The 16,278-nt window shown below is 44.0% G+C and overlaps 2 protein-coding genes across 2 annotated transcripts; both read right to left on the bottom strand.

The window, feature by feature from the left end:
* Positions 1-31: 31 nt before the first annotated feature.
* ccsapb (centriole, cilia and spindle-associated protein b) lies at positions 32-5,456 on the bottom strand. Its single transcript, XM_071533209.1, has 4 exons — positions 3,954-5,456; positions 3,698-3,817; positions 2,901-3,121; positions 32-2,815 (listed from the first exon to the last, which is right to left on the bottom strand). The coding sequence occupies exons 1-4, from the start codon at positions 4,333-4,335 to the stop codon at positions 2,630-2,632; spliced, it is 909 nt and encodes a 302-aa protein (XP_071389310.1). The 5' UTR covers positions 4,336-5,456; the 3' UTR covers positions 32-2,629.
* A 1,502-nt stretch (positions 5,457-6,958) lies between these two features.
* acta1b (actin alpha 1, skeletal muscle b) lies at positions 6,959-11,798 on the bottom strand. Its single transcript, XM_071533193.1, has 7 exons — positions 11,749-11,798; positions 10,537-10,673; positions 9,509-9,833; positions 8,874-9,035; positions 8,111-8,302; positions 7,825-8,006; positions 6,959-7,454 (listed from the first exon to the last, which is right to left on the bottom strand). The coding sequence occupies exons 2-7, from the start codon at positions 10,663-10,665 to the stop codon at positions 7,311-7,313; spliced, it is 1,134 nt and encodes a 377-aa protein (XP_071389294.1). The 5' UTR covers positions 10,666-10,673; positions 11,749-11,798; the 3' UTR covers positions 6,959-7,310.
* Positions 11,799-16,278: the final 4,480 nt, after the last annotated feature.

Genomic DNA, 16,278 nt, shown 5'->3' with positions numbered 1-16,278 from the left:
CAAGACAAACAAACCAACATACCACCGAACAGACAGGTGAAAAAGTGATTTATTTCTTAAAAGCTTTGCACCACGTCAGTCAACCGCAGCAGATGTCATCAAAATCATCTTAAACACATGTACACATGTTAAAAGCCTAAAAATATAAACATCACAATGTACAAAATCACACCATCAGTGTTGTGACAGTAGTTATCCTTAAAGTCAGAGGTTCTTAAACTTTTCCAGTCCAGGACCCGATGACAGTAACTTTAGTCATCCTGCAGCCCCGGCTCATTCAAATCTACTGGTTATTTGTCATGTGGGAACCATTTGGGTCCAACTCATGATTTAAGGAACCTGGCTGTAGGTGTCTGATATGAGCTCTCTCTTTTCTTTGTTCCATACACTTCACGAAAACCAGACTGTGGGATTTGCCCACGGACGGAAGTGAAGTACTTTTAGTGCCTTAATCATTTGGCCGCCATCTCAGTTTCTTCTCCATTATCCCCCATGCAACTTCTGGCAAGGGATGACACTATGCTGGACTGAAACTTACTAGCCATAGGCTGTAGAGCTAGATAACTAACTAAACATCTACCAGTGAGTCAAAGGATTATCTTCCCTGGCCAAGAGCTATTTAGGCTTAGCGGATCTCTGCTACACACTAAATAAAACCTAGGAAATTGATGAACGTGATTTGTGATGACATCAGGCACCCGTCATATCGTCCAAACAATAAACACAGCTGTGCGGATATACTGGGAAACAGTAAAATATCTCTGCACCAAAAGCAAAATGTCTCTACAGTATTAACAGGCTGTTCACTATAAAGTTTGGTCAATGAATCAGTGAATCTAATTACTACTACTACTACTGCTACTACTGAACTATCTTGTTTGGCTACTGCTTTCTGAGATTGTCAAAATTCACCAGATTTAAAAAAAACATTGGCCCTGAAGCGACTATTTAAAGCGTCACAATATTGCACAAGATTTCACAATGGCTTCTTCTCAAATCTATTGGCTGAAGCTAGTCCTGGCTTAAGTTTTCTCATAATTAGATTGCAGCATAACTTGTTAAACATTCTGTTGAAAACATAGTACTGAAAAACTAAATCATTTCACAGGCGAAGGAGACAAAATAATACTGAACTTAGAGTAGCAACAGCAAAAGAAAACATGTTAAAAAATATGTCCTCATATGAAGCGCAGGCCTAAATGTGCTGGAATGCTAACAGAGACTTCCCATCTCCTCCTCTTCTCTCCTACTGAACATCAATAACTGGAGATACAAAGGAAGAGAAAGTCTGATTTTCAACTCTGTGGCACAGATCTGATCTCCTCATGACGGTCTGAACAAGAAAACCAAGTGGTATCTGATTTCTCCCTGTTTAGACAGCCGTGAAAAGATCAGATTTATACCACAAAGGATTAAAAGTACATTTTTTTGTCTGCTTATGTGCATAAATACAACTTTGTCTGACGCACAATACATTCACATAAATATACCAACAAACATACAGAGCATCTAAAAAAAGTAAGCAATAAAGCAGAAAATCCAAATAGTTCACAAAATGTACTGTACAAATGAGATTTCGGCAAAGTGACAGTTCAAATTAGCAAAGTGCTGTTGGTCGTGACTTAGGAGAGCATGTGTGGATTCGTATCTATGCGTGTAATATGTAATATGTACCCATGTGTTTCCTCTCTATTTTTATCTATATTAGTGGTGATTGGAGGTAATTTGGGTTTTGGATTTACATCCATCCTTGTTTTGGTCCCACTTTTGGTTCTGCAGCATATTCAGTGATAATTTATTATGATAAAGGCATTCACTCTCAACAATTACACTTCACTTGTTATGTTTTGACGGGAAATTCAGTTAAATTACATATTAGATTTTATTTTTTATTTTTCTAAGCTATGGTGGAAAAATCTTTGTGACATCCCGCAACCGCTGAATGAGTATAGAGGAAACACTGTGGCATCTACAGTGCCACACAGTCTGTTCAGTCATCAAGTGGTTTTAAAAATCACACATATCATCCATTTTCAGAAACTGTTAGCACCAGGTTGATGAATTACTGCACACACACACTTCTTCATGTAAAAAACTCACACCAAAATGTTGTTATAAAAATGTATCAAGTGAATTATATGTTATAGTCTCAGTGAGTTGGTTAAAAATGCAATCGCAGTGTTATTACCATTAGATTACATGAGTGTGGTGTTAAACAGATTAAACCACTTGAGTATGATTATTACCATAAAACACTCAGCATAAGCATGATTCACTTCGTATCACCAAACCAGTCCGATTCAAACCGTAAACCATTACACAAACCATTAAACCTACATGAACCAGATCGCTGCAGTAAGCGATCTGAGGACCACAGCTGTGAAACTTTTAAATACACATATTTTTTATGTGAACCAAGACTTTGTACTCAGCAGGAATACAAATGCCTGTGGTGCAGCCAGGACTGTATCAATCAGTGAAAAACTTGCAATTGATTAAGCCATCTTACTCTGTAAATGCCTGTGGAAACAGTCATTTTTGTGTGTGTGTGTGTGTGTGTGTGTGTGTGTGTGTGTGTGTGTGTGTGTGTGTGTATATGAGTGTGTGTGTGTATGTGTGCGTGTGTGTCCTAACGGGAGCGGGCAGAGAAGCAGCGCATGTACTCAGTGAGCCAGGGGTTGAACTCGGGCTGAGTCAGCTGTGTTCTGGTCTTGCCCAAATCGGCAGATTTGGCTCTTCGGCGCTCGGCTCTCTGGGTCTGGATCTGGCGCTCCACCTCCCGCCTGGTCTTTGCTCGGAGAGCCGAATCGTGGATCTGACAAGAGAACACAAACACAACTTGTGACACACAGAACAAAAGCACTAGGGACAGGCGAACGACAGAATGACTACAGATTTACCTCTGTAGTAGAAGCTGCAGGCCCAACGTTGTGTGTCTTCCTGCCGGCCATCTCTGCATGCTTCTCCCCCGAACCATACAGAGCAAAAGGATGTCTGCTCTCCTTGTTGTCCTCCCTGGGCTTCCGTAGTGGCGCAGGCTTGACCCGCGGGGCGCGCCAAGTGGGTTTAGAAGATTTGGAGGGTTTGGTCTGCTGTTGGCGGGAGGCTCCAGGGTCCCTCTCTATAGGAGCAGAAAACAAGGAGAGGTCAAGCAGCCTCAACATACTAGGAGCAGAAAAGGGAGAGGTGGGGGGTCAAGCATCATCACAGGAGGCTGCACAAGGAGGGTCTTGCAGCTTGATAATACTGGAACATTCAAATGTAAACAAATTCATGGGAGCAAGATCATCTGCAAGCAGCTGAGAAATCAAGCGACTTTGTGAACCACTAAATAGGGGTTAGAGGCAGCCAACTACTTGAGAGTCTGTTTACTGGAAGCTTCACAGTAGTTACACTACTTGTCTGTCAACAAGGTAGATGATATTCATTTTGTGATACTCTATTGATCCCTGAAGGAAAAAATGATCTGCTTTCCCCCTCCACAGAGCTGTAGGACGGCCTCTCTGCTCACTATATCACCCTACTGTCCATTACAGATTTTGAGATTTTCTTACTTTCATGTCAGATTTTCAGACTCATTGCCTCCTTTTCATTCAGACTGTCATTCGTGGTCCCAAGTCCAGCATGCCTTGTGCATAAACGCAAAGCATTGAGGGATACATACTAACTATGGACAGTACCTTCTAGATTGAATTACCTTGTTCTTGTTCCCTTTGAGGGGATGTTAACCGTTCACTGCCTCTACTGCTGGCCCTCTGCTCCTCTCGCTCCTCCTCCGCCTCCTCTGGTACTCTCGTCTCACCGTCAACCCGGGCTCCTGAGAGGAATGAAGGACTTAATTCTCTTGGCTCCTTTGGCACATAGAGCAATATGGATACAATATACAGTAATAGGCCTACATCCCAATATCATTCTTACAGTTTTCCTCAATCACTTTTATAGCTAACTCTTACCGTGGACTCCAGAAATCTGAGGAGACACACTCTCCTCCTCCTCTGGAAGGGGGATCTTCAGTATCGGCACTGTGGTTTTGGGCAGAGTCCCATGCTGCTTGTGCTGTCTGTCTGTCCTCTCTCCCTCACACTGCTCCCATTCAGCCTCTGTCCGTTGTCTGGTAGTCTCAGACCGGACCTGGTTCTTGCTGGGTGGAGTGGCATTTCCCCCAGAGTCCGAGTCGCTGTCTGAGCCGCTCCAGAACCAGGGGTTGTGTGTGTGCTCCAGCAGCCTGCGGGTCAGCCTGTACTTCAGCATCTCCTCATAACACTTGGTGTACGTCTCCCATTTGGGGTCCTTGAATTTCTTCATGTACTCCGAGCGGATCCTCTTGGTCACCATCTTTTCCCCTTTTTGAAAGAGCTCGCTCTCAATTGGGCTTTTTAAACTGAAATCTGTATCAGACCATGAAGCTGAAAGACTCAAACTCTGCTAATAGATATCACGGTTACACAAGCACAGCAGGTCAATAACAAAATGTAACAACTGCTACATAGTAAAAAAGTATTCTGATATACGCCTACCAAACGACGCCCTCGCTAATGTAACGACGTTTTTGTACACGCACCTCTGTGAATGAAACCGAGTGGGTTTCGTGACGCCGCCAGACATTTAAACCAAAATCTCGACGCCGTTAAAACCAATGGCGAAGCAGCTGGAGGCTTGTGCCGGGCGGACGACACGCCCTCTTCCTCTACCGGGGGGGGGGGCGTTCTCCCTGGGTCGAGTAGGACAAGGTTGAGTCAAAGTTTTGCGGAAGTCACAAGCTAGGCTAACCTGGGACCTCTGCTCTGTGAACCCAGGCGGCGTTTGACTACCGTAATTTACCTGTAGGATAGGCTACGCTAGGCTAGGCTAACAGTTCTGGACAAAATATTTGCGGTCACGGCAAAAACAACGCCGTAAACACTGAATTTACTGAATATGATGACGCCATTGTCTCGTCCTTCTCTGATTGGTTCTAGCGATCTAAACGACTCTCACAGATTTTATGAATATTCCAAACGGCCAGCAGTCTGTATGAGATCACACCGACTGGGCTACATCGCAGCAAATAATCACAGCCTGGTTTCCTGATAGTGGAGATGCAATGTTTTCTCCAAAGCTTCAACATATCAGCTCGCCTATTCGATCGCCATTTTTGGACTAAAAGCTCTTGTTTTTAGTGTGTTTTAGTAAACTACAGTGTAATACAGCTCCATTGTCTACGTTAACTAATTGTCAGTTGTTCTATGATACATCTTCACTGAAATATGCTTGTGTTATTTATAGATATGTTAATCATAAGGGAATATGGGGTAGCTATAATCGCCTGTCTATGCCTGCTGATAGTAAATATAAGACCTTATTTATTTACAGTCTTAATTAGACTCGCATCTACAACAGAACGAGGCTTGACAGCAGAAATTCACAGCAGCTCCGGGTTGCAAGAGTCTAATTTGGTGTACAATACTTACACTCGGTCGGATTTCGCGGAAGCAAAACAGAACAGATGGCGTTCACAGTGGTGTTGTAATCAAAGGCTGCGTCCTTTAGCTCCGCCCGCTCAAGACGTTTTTAAAAAGCCAAACACACCCGCAACAGGTGGCCAAGGACTGCGAGGAATGCTGTTCTGCACGGTTTGGCTGTTAATGATTTCGATCAGATGATTATAGAGGATATAAAGACAACATATTTTACTGTAGTTATTTAATAGGAACTATCACACATCCAACACATAAACAGAGGATGTTAAGGGATATAGGCGACACATTCACTTGTTGCTTATGAATTTATTAATAAGGCTTAATTGGCGACTGATGGGTACCATATGTCCCCTTTTGGTCAAGGCTTAAAATCTGGATTGGCTGTTTTTGCATTTACGTTGAGTTTCTGCTTTATATTTGAAGGGGTGGAATGAAAATGTGACTATAGGCAGCCAACGCCATTGGTGGTTTTCTAATCCTACATTTTATTCTATTGTAGGCTATTCATATTGGAAGCCGACATGTTGGCAGAGGCTGGCAGGCTATAAGCGCCACAGACGCGCCCAATAGGCTCTTTGGTGAATTTAGCCCGGACCCAAACCCACACCCAGACAACCCGGTGTGTTCTCATGCATATAAGGCAGGGTTGCGGAGGGTCTGATTTTGTCTAAAGATGGTGTGGGGCCCGGGACAGCGTGTAGCCGGGCAGGGCAGGGCAGGGCGGGCAGGCAGCTCAACGGGATTCAGAGCCGGGTGTCAGGTGTCCCGTGCTACTGATCCGCTCGGGCTAAAGCGGAGCTGCTGCTGCCTGGGCACATTCCTGGCAAGTCAAACCCGGACTGTCGGAGGCTGAGGGGTCGCCTTTCACCACCGCTGTCACCCAGAAGCCCACAGTCTTCTTTATTTTCTTCCTGTCACCTCCCTCATGCGGCCACTCTCTCCCTCTCACCCACCCAGCCGGAGACAGAGAGCCACCCCGGCGCCCCCATCGACCTCACTCCCATTTTTCTCCCAGACCTGGTCAGCTGGTGGATGGGCTATATGTCATTATATAGGCCTATTATAGCCTATTATCTGCGCGGAGATTATCGTTAGGCTACTCAGTTTTCCATTAGGCCATAGCAACACCCCTTCATTCATCTGTCTTAGGGCTCGTTTCAGTCATGTTGGTTCATTATCCCGGTGTTAGAGGCAATATATTTCATAGGTCTCTTAAATTAGACCGGCTTTGATAGTGAGCCTACTGTTGCTGTACATCATGTCAATATTTGAACCTTTAGGTGACATTGCATTTGCATGATTGTGAAGGCAGAAGAATTCCCTTTGAGTGCCACCTTTTGAATGATAGACATCATTCACATTCCCAGATTTCCCACTGTAATTTCCACCGTGAGCGCACCTTCATTTTAAGTGTCAAGAACCTTCTTTCTTGTTTGTTTTTTACCCTTTCCCCCTATCCTTCCATCTGTTAGAAAGAAGAAACGGTGAAAAAATACCAAATAATGGACTTTAATAAATTATTAATAGTCATGTATATACACTTACATTCACATGTGTTGGGCTACATGTCGTTGTTATTTGATTTTTTTTATTAATTTTTTGGGGGTTGGATGCATGGTTCAGTGTTGGTTTTCACAGCTTGTTCTCCGTGCAACACAGACAACAGACAGCAATAAAATATGCAGCTTTTAAAATAATAAAAAATGCATAATGTCAACAGCGCAGGCAGACAGTCAGTTGACAGCAGAGTGCCGCTGTGCCGCAGAGGGTGGTCCTCCTCCTCGCTTGATCTCCAGATGGCTGGTGGTGATGATGGAGATGATGGAGAAGATGGAGAAGAAGATGGAGGATTTAGAAGCACTTCCTGTGGACAATGCTGGGGCCTGCCTCGTCGTACTCCTGCTTGGAGATCCACATCTGCTGGAAGGTGGACAGGGAAGCCAGGATGGAGCCACCGATCCAGACGGAGTACTTCCTCTCGGGGGGAGCAATGATCTGGAGGAGGAGGAGTGGGCGGATTAATATGGAGGCATCACATGGAAACAGTTCCATTAAGGTGATAATACATGGCAACTTTCTGAAGGAATAGCTACTGCCAATACTGTCTTCAGCAAGGATGGGACGATTTGCATACTGAACAATGTCAATGTCAATGTGGACTTTATGGTGAGTTTTTAAAAGAATATTAGAGGGGCAAATCGTCATATTATACTCATTTAATATTTACTGATCATAGCTGGCTTGTTCAATAAATTCGTGTGTATGTATTTAATGAGCAACTTGTGCGTAAAATCATCTTCCATTAAGGCCCTATAGGCTAATTGTATTATCTTTTTCTCATATTTGTGTGTGTTTTTATATCTACCTTGATCTTCATGGTGCTGGGGGCCAGAGCAGTGATCTCCTTCTGCATACGGTCAGCAATACCAGGGTACATGGTGGTACCACCGGAGAGCACATTGTTGGCGTACAGATCCTTACGGATGTCAATGTCGCACTTCATGATGCTGTTGTAGGCGGTCTCGTGAATACCAGCAGACTCCATACCTGGTCAGGTGAGAGTGACAAGTATTTAAAGAAGGGCTCACATCAAATTGGTCACTGTTTCAAATGCTATTGATTTGAGGGGGAATTGTATGGTCATTTCGTACCGATGAAGGAAGGCTGGAAGAGGGTCTCGGGGCAACGGAACCTCTCGTTACCGATGGTGATGACCTGACCGTCGGGAAGCTCGTAGCTCTTCTCCAGGGAGGAGGAGGAGGCAGCGGTGGCCATCTCGTTCTCGAAGTCCAGAGCAACATAGCACAGCTTCTCCTTGATGTCGCGCACGATCTCACGCTCAGCTGTATGGGGACAAGTTTATGTGTTGTTACTCAGACAGTGGAGTCTTCAAACCGCACGATTTCCACATAGACTGCACCTTGTGCGTAATGGCTAAACCACGAAAGTCACATGATCAGCCTAAGTTACAAATGCTGAAAAATACAAGACTGAAGGGTTCCTTTATCTTTTTTAACATGTGCGTTATTTTTCAGTAGCGTTGTTAAGCACAACGCGTATTAATTAGGCTATGCCTCAGAAATAGCTAACAAAATAGCAGTAATATAATCTAGGACCATATTTGTGTATCATCCATTATGATAAATTACACAAAGTCCTCGTAGCTTTAGTTTTTGCGTCAAGCTGCCATTAAAGTGAACGTTAATCTAGCAACTAAGTTGTTTTGGGTCAATGCGCTGTTAATTTGAGTGCATAATTAGCACAAATATATAAGGTTATGATGATAATATATTCTAATACTGGGCCATAGATTGTCGGCCCAATAATATGTGTTCTAGGCTGATGGTCTAATTGTTTCTCCCAATATTTTTGTTTATTTTGGAGTAGGCTGTGCGTAAAGAAGGAGGTCCTCACCGGTGGTCACGAAGGAGTAGCCACGCTCAGTCAGGATCTTCATCAGGTAGTCGGTCAGATCGCGACCAGCCAGGTCCAGACGCATGATAGCGTGGGGCAGGGCGTAACCCTCATAGACTGGGACGTTGTGGGTCACACCATCACCAGCATCCAGCACAATACCTGGAGAGAGGCAAGGCGCATCGATTCAGTAAAGACACCAAAGAGTCCTCCAAGGAAAAATACATCTGTCCTGTCTGTGCGTAAAGTTGTGACTAAAATGGGTGCTTGAAATAGCAGTTACCAATACACAGGTGTGGATGTAACTACGTTTTGGTGTAACTATTCGTTTATGTCATCGTATAAGTGTCATAAAATGACAATAAATTGGCCTTGAATGAGTCCCCGTCTGTGCGTAAAAGTTGTGCGTAAAATGGCTACATCTGGGGAAAAGGCGCATTAATGACTACTTTAATGTTTTGTGTTGTGTGTTGTGTTAGGTACATTTACTGTTACTTTTATCTGGTAGATCTGTTAGATCACTATGAAGGCTACTGTCTGTGTTATGTGTCAGCTGTAGCTATATATTCCTGCCGTTGTTTTTAGCTGCATGGTCTGTGATAAAGTTAGCTGTCTGCTGCTGTTGTAAGTCTTACCGGTGGTACGGCCGGAAGCGTACAGGGACAGGACAGCCTGGATGGCCACATACATGGCGGGGACGTTGAAGGTCTCAAACATGATCTGGGTCATCTTCTCTCTGTTGGCCTTGGGGTTCAGGGGGGCCTCAGTGAGCAGGGTGGGGTGCTCCTCGGGTGCCACTCTCAGCTCGTTGTAGAAGGTGTGGTGCCAGATCTTCTCCATATCGTCCCAGTTGGTGATGATACCGTGCTCAATGGGGTACTTCAGAGTCAGGATACCCCTCTTGCTCTGGGCCTCGTCGCCGACGTAGGAGTCCTTCTGACCCATACCGACCATGACACCCTGAAGGGAGGAGAGAGGACAGGAGGAGGGAAAGGTTAGCCGGGGCCGTCAAACAATCCATATAGACATAGAAAGATATGACCTTCTGGCTGAGATTAAAGTCTTTACTGAGTGGCGGGGCGCAGAAACGCAGGCATGGTGACGGTTGCGTAATGTGTCAAATAGCAGCGTGGGTCACACAGACTAACGGAGAGAGAGTAACAAATTGTGTGTGACTGTCATTGTGACTAATTTAGTCCCAGGGAGCCAGAGGGCTGCATTCCTGGGTGTGAAAAGGGCAGAAATGACTTCGCCCTGCAGGAAAACATATTGTCTGTTGTCGCCTGATGATTTCTAGATGTACAAAAATAAATTGAATTGTTACAAAAAGACTGCAAATGTCAGTAAAATATGTTTTACGCTCTGCCAGAACTGTAAATGAACAATGGGACTCCTCTGCCAAATTGGTGTCCACTTGTTTGAGCGAATATCCAATTCAGTGTTAAGTCTAAGTTAGGTAACGAATAGTCTGAGAAGTTCTGCACTGGGCCATATGGGAAACATTTTGAGGAAATCTAGATGTATTTTTTTTCTTTGTTATCCCAAAAGTATTGTTCCATTTACCAATTCTTATAATTTCTTCAAGAGCTTTTGCCCATCTGTCTTTCCTCAACATGTTGCCCCTGTAGCCCGTTATTGCATGAAGATTTCCCCCGCTGTTTACCTGATGACGGGGGCGGCCGACGATGGAGGGGAAGACGGCCCTGGGGGCATCGTCTCCGGCGAAGCCAGCCTTCACAAGGCCGGAGCCGTTGTCGCACACAAGGGCGGTAGTTTCTTCGTCGTCACACATGTTGGCTTCTGGAGCGGAAGAGAGGGGGAAAAGAAAAACAGTTCAGGTCAGTAAAACTGTTTGACAGAGTGATATATGATAATGTGACAGAAATTAGCCTACATGGAAAATGAAGTTTTGTTTGCCCTTTCGCTCGTTTTCTTCTAACATTCGTTGTTTTAACTACACTCGCTGTTACTTTTGCCTATTTTCCGTACATAATTTAAATCTGTAATTTTAATGTAATTTAGGCCTATGCTTGCTCCAAATGTGTCCATGGCACACTGACAGCCGGCAATTACGCATGACAGTGGCTATGCCTACACCGCCTGTGGCCAACAAAACTCACTTAACAGCGAACAATTAATTAAACTACATTAAACTACAACTAAATTACTTTCTACTAATTACTTCCTTTAGGCTAGTCTATTAATTTGCAAACATGTCTACTTTCTTATCTGGATGTGGTCAGTCTAATGCGCTATTCTATCTTATTCTAACTTGGGAAGTAGGTCTACTGTCATAAGCTGAAGCAAAATCAATAAATCTGTGCACTCAAGTAATTCTAACAATCAGGTAAATCGATCTATCCCCACAGCCTGGCTATTCTCCCAGTAAGAAGATCATGTTTTCATCTATCCTCTGCCTGTGTCTAACTGGGCTGAAGGCGCATGGCGTCTTGCAGCATCAGCATCTTTCCAAGGTTCAGTGTTAGAGTTAAGAAGATGCTTTTGAGGAAAATCAGATTCAATCAATCCTCAATCCCCAGGCCTGGAGATACTCCAGTTGTAGAGTTTCTCCAGTCCAGCGCTGTCCAGTATTTTCTATGATAACTCTCAGTCTATCCAAATGCCCAGGCCTCAACTATCACCAAGTCTTTTCCTTCTCATCCAGGTTTCCTACAGCCTAGCCTATACTCCAGTAGAGTTCCCCAGGTTGCCTCCAGTGGCAGCTGGTCCTAGCTGGCCTCATACTGCTGGTCTAGCCTAATTTCTGCTCCAGCAGAGTCTCCAGTGTTGCCTCGGTTCCATAGGTAGCCTACATGATCTAGCCTGGTCTCCGGAGTTTGGCTCCTGTGGTAGCTGGTCCTAGCTGGTGTCTTACCTTGGGAGTGTTGCTGCGGCTCGGAGAGAGAACGACCCAACCAGTGCTGTTGCTGAACCAGCTACAATCTTCGTTGCTGCCCGTCCACCTTATATACCCGACCTCCACCATTCACAACCGTGGGCACTGGCCCCCATCCCGGCCCTCTGCCATATTAGGCTGTTGACAGGCCGAGGAGGACGAGGAGGAGGGGAGGGGAGGGGAGGGGAGGGGAGGAGGGGGCGGTGAGGAGCCGCGCCTCGCGCAGGGGAGAAGGGAACTCCATCAGGTTTCAGGAGGATCGGGAGGTGAGTGACGCTGCGCGCCCCCGACGAGGTTTTCCAAGAGAGAGAGAGCGCGCGCCATATATGGAACTGTCGCTTTGACCTCCCGCGCGGACCTCAGCGCGCCTGGCGGGCCCACCTCGAGGGCCGTATAAGGAGCGCGCGGGCCATTGGGGGTTTCTACGGGAGACGACAGTTGCTACCAAGCAGGGTTATAGATTTGGTGCTACTAGGCCGCATCCAGCCTTAAAACGGGAAAATGCTGCCCTCATCTGAACAGATTTAGGCCACACTGGGGGCTGCGGGTCTGAATGAGACCGGCATGTCGACCTGCGAGGGTTTTGCAGCCGCAAAGTGCCAATTAAGAGTTCAGTTCACACTCAGTTTGATCAACACAGGAAGCTCATATAAAACGACATAAACTTTTGGTAGATGCTTATAAAGCAGGCTACATTCTATGCAAAAAATTTCAGTCAAAAAATTACAATGCCAGTATATTTTTAATTGATGGAATTCAACGTTTTAATTGACCACAACTCTCTTTTCCAATCAATGAATGAAGTTGAGGACTTAGAGTGGGAAACAAAACTTTCTCTGTGTCTTTGTGTATCTGCAAATACGTGAAACATTTTTGTCAAATAGGTACCTTTCTGTTATCATCTTACTACTGCATATGCATGAATTGCAAAACTTATTAACATCTTTGTGGAAAGTCTTATTCTTCAACATTAAGCAATTGCAAACATTAAGACGTCTTTCTTAATGAAGGTACAACTGCAAATCCATTAGCACCTACATTTTTTTTATCAAAATGTATTAATTGCAAAATATTCCATTCTGCAAAACACAACAATATGATTTTTTGTGAAAAATCTGCACTGTGTGCTTATTGTATAAATAAAGAGAAAAACCATTAAAACAGATCATGAGCCAACAGCTGAAATCTTATCTGCAGGGACTACTCTGCTCTGTCACTGGAGGAGCTGGATTAATTATAACTTTAATGGCGGAGGGGGCCCAGTGCATGTGTATGTGTGTATGAGTGAGCAATAGAGAAAGAAATACAGAGTGTGTACATGCATGCATGTGTATGTGTGTGTGTGTGTTGGGGTCTAAGTTGGGGTGTGAGAGGCCAGAGGGAGTGGATGGGTGTGGGAGGTGCCAAGGAGCTTATAATAAACTCAAAGGAAGTGACGCATAGCAGAAGAAGAGAGACACATGTAGAGAAGAAGAGAAAGAGAGACATTGGAGGAGATATGAGAGGGAGAGGAGGAGAGAGAGAGAGAGAGAGAGAGACATGTGGACAAATAGAGAGAGAGAGAGAGAGAGAGAGAAAGAGAGGTAGAGAGAGAGAGAGACGTGGAGAGGTAGAGACAGCAGAGAGACTTGGGAAGTTGGAGAGAGAAAGACCTGCATGCAGCAGCAGAGGAGAGAGATGGGCAACTCTTTGAGGCTGATGTATCTTTTAGTAAGGATAGGGAATGGAAAATTAGATAAAATCAATCATAATATAGTGCTCATTATAAGGAACAACAAAATCATGAAGCATATTTATGATCACAGCTGTTGGAAAATGTACCTTTTGTCCTCAAAATGTTGTCAGAGTATCAAGGCCATCGCCTTTTGGTCACAAATAGTTAGAGCTTCTATGAGAAACAAGAATGAAATGAATTTTAATACTGAATAAAACACTGTTGGTCATAATTAAAGGTAAAAACACCTGACTATATTGCCGCAGAATGCTCTCTCATTTCTCAGCCTTGAGGTTGGATTCATGTGGGAGCGGAGAAATGTTGATGCTTAACCTTTCATGACCCAGATTCCTGTTATAGCAGCAATAAAAAAAGTAATAAAAATATGGATCACAACTGGTTGGATATGACATATTCACTTCCTGGGTAAACACAGACTAGGAGAAAGGGAGAGTTGGAAAGAAAGAGAGGTAAGGTTAAGCACCTAAACATTAAAGCAATTTTTATGGCTCTTTTTAAGTAGGCCTACTGTCAGTTGAGCCAGAGGAGATGGATGTTTAGGGAAGTTGAATTCAATGGCCCTGCACTGAAAAACTGACAAACTTGTGAAATTATTTCATTTTGTATCCAGACTTATCAAGCTTATTTTAGGATTTTTTTGTGAAATCATCTTACTGCACTGCAGATAATTTTACAGATTTCGACAAATTTGACTTTTTTTTCAGGATAATGCAACTTGTTTCAGGAATTCACTTGGTAAAAGTTAAACTGTCTTGGAAAAGGTTTCTTATTTCAAGATTTTCTTCATTGTTTTGTGATGATTTCTTGAAAGAAGTCATTTTGGCATGTGTCAAGTGAAATTTATTGAAACCAGCAAGATTATCTGCCAGTGCAGTGAGATAATTTGATTAAAAATATCATGAAATAAGCTTGATAGGTCTGGAAACAAGTTAAAATCATTTTTTTGCAGTGTGTACCAGATTTTCCAAGAATATTGTTTCTTGGTTGGATGGGAAGGCACCTGAAAAATAATTTAAATGATGTGACACTAAAACACTAATGAAACAACTAATGAAATTGAATTTTTATAAGCAGGGTGTCAGGGGAAATCCTGCATGGTCAAAAAGGCCTACCAGCAAGAAAAATAATGCTCAAAATAAAAAAGAATTCAGAACAACTGTCAAAGAATGAGGTTAGCTTAATAAATGAAAAGCGTGAGAGCAGAGAAATGGAGCAAGAAGTGGAGAAAAACTTAAAAGACTTGGAAGGAAGAAGAGAGAAAGAGGGTGGGGTGCAAACTGAAGTAGTAAGAGTGTGTACGAAGGAGGAGGAGTGTGTGTGTGTGTGTGTGAGGGGGTGGGGTGGGGGGGGTGTAGGGGGGGTTGCACAGCAAGGTTGAGCTACTTTTATGCCCTTGTTGTGAGCCATTCTGGAGGAGAGTGTCGGTGAAACGCCTAAAATGTAAATGTGCTGGCAGTTGCTGGAGAGAGAGAGAGAGAGAGCGACGGAGGGAGAGAGGAAGGGGGGAGGTCAAAGGGGCCAAGGGGGAGGGGAGCAGAGCGGAGAGGAGGAAGGAGAGAGGGAGGTGAAGGGGCGCGCATGCAGCAGGTGGCAGAAGAAGAGCTCAGCCTGTCAGAAGAGCGAGCCAGCTGGATGGGGACAGACAGAGACAGACTTTTCATGGTGACTTTTGAAAAGGACAATTGGCTGTCAGTATCTTTTTTTTTTATAACTACAGTGGCTTTATTGTGGATGTAATCATAGTGAAGGTGGAGAGAGAATGACAGAATAGTAGTGTGATCATTTGAGTCAATTCACAAGAGAGACGTGGACAGGTAGAAAGAAATGGATGTTTCTCTATGTAAGCTGTCATGGTACTGATGGCCATTGGAGACTTTTTGAAAAGGTGTGTCGGCTCTCGATTTTGCTTTAATTTTTTTTTTTTTTTACATAGGAATACACTACTGTAGAGAGCGCAGAGAGGGGAGAGAGAGAGTTACAGAGAGAGTGCACAAGAATAGCACAAGTCCCATTCAATCACTTGTGCCAGTGCACACATGGACACATGGGTGGCCTGCCAGTTACGTGCGGCTGTCTGCTCAACAAATGTGGCACGTGTGGCTCATGTAGAGTTTTTAAAAGGGAGTAAAAGGGAGAGTGGACAGGACAACTTGTTGGAGATTAGTTTTCTATCTCAGTTATTGCAGTGAAGAATGACTGAGGATATTTTAAAGGGGCAGTAAAGAGAGAATAAATAGCACAAATTCTGTCTTCAGCTTCTGACATTTATTGATTGCTGATGTTTCAGCACACAGCTGTCTTCCTATTTTTTCCTCTTTTTACTATTGACATTACATACACTAGTCAGCACTTTGTTTTTCTAATGCTCTCAATCGGAATAGACAGTAGAGGAAGAAGTGTGAAAGCATAGGAACAGACAGAGACTGTGTCTCTTGGCCAGTCTTGTCCAGTTCTACTCCAAATATCTCCACTGCCCAAAGGAGATTTTCCTTGGGCTGGTAATAGAAGATGTTTGGTTTCCTGCTGGGAGGCAGTGTCCACTCCTTATTCCTCCTCACTCCTCACCATGAGGAGATCAGTGAGAATCTTAGAAAGTAAATGGGTAAAAAAAAAACATGCTATTGTGCCTGTGTTGCACCCCCATTTCTGAGGTAGTGTGATGTCCCATGTTGACTGCCTTATTTTTTTTCTTTACTTAGAAATGATTTAGTTTGGGTATATTTGGTTTCCAACCAGTGTGGTGTGGCGTGAGTTGAGGCGCACCTTGTGATCTT

This window comes from Centroberyx affinis, unplaced genomic scaffold, assembly GCF_046629955.1.
Source record: "Centroberyx affinis isolate AG114_WGS23_722 - 3 ecotype Tasmania unplaced genomic scaffold, CSIRO-AGI_Caff_v1 ptg002338l_1, whole genome shotgun sequence".
NCBI lineage: Eukaryota > Metazoa > Chordata > Actinopteri > Beryciformes > Berycidae > Centroberyx > Centroberyx affinis.
Note: the sequence above shows the minus strand (reverse complement) of the source record. Positions and strands in the feature narration are given on the sequence as shown.

Excerpts from the sequence above, each read along its gene's own strand:
- ccsapb (XM_071533209.1), bottom strand. The coding sequence starts at position 4,335 with ATGGTGACCAAGAGGATCCGCTCGGAGTACATGAAGAAATTCAAGGAC. Across the intron at positions 3,818-3,953 it reads TCAGATTTCTGGAGTCCACG|GAGCCCGGGTTGACGGTGAG; the intron begins GTAAGAGTTAGC and ends CATTCCTCTCAG. Across the intron at positions 3,122-3,697 it reads TCAAAGGGAACAAGAACAAG|AGAGGGACCCTGGAGCCTCC; the intron begins GTAATTCAATCT and ends CTGCTCCTATAG.
- acta1b (XM_071533193.1), bottom strand. The coding sequence starts at position 10,665 with ATGTGTGACGACGAAGAAACTACCGCCCTTGTGTGCGACAACGGCTCC. Across the intron at positions 9,036-9,508 it reads CGCTTCCGGCCGTACCACCG|GTATTGTGCTGGATGCTGGT; the intron begins GTAAGACTTACA and ends GCCTCTCTCCAG. Across the intron at positions 7,455-7,824 it reads CCAGCACCATGAAGATCAAG|ATCATTGCTCCCCCCGAGAG; the intron begins GTAGATATAAAA and ends CTCCTCCTCCAG.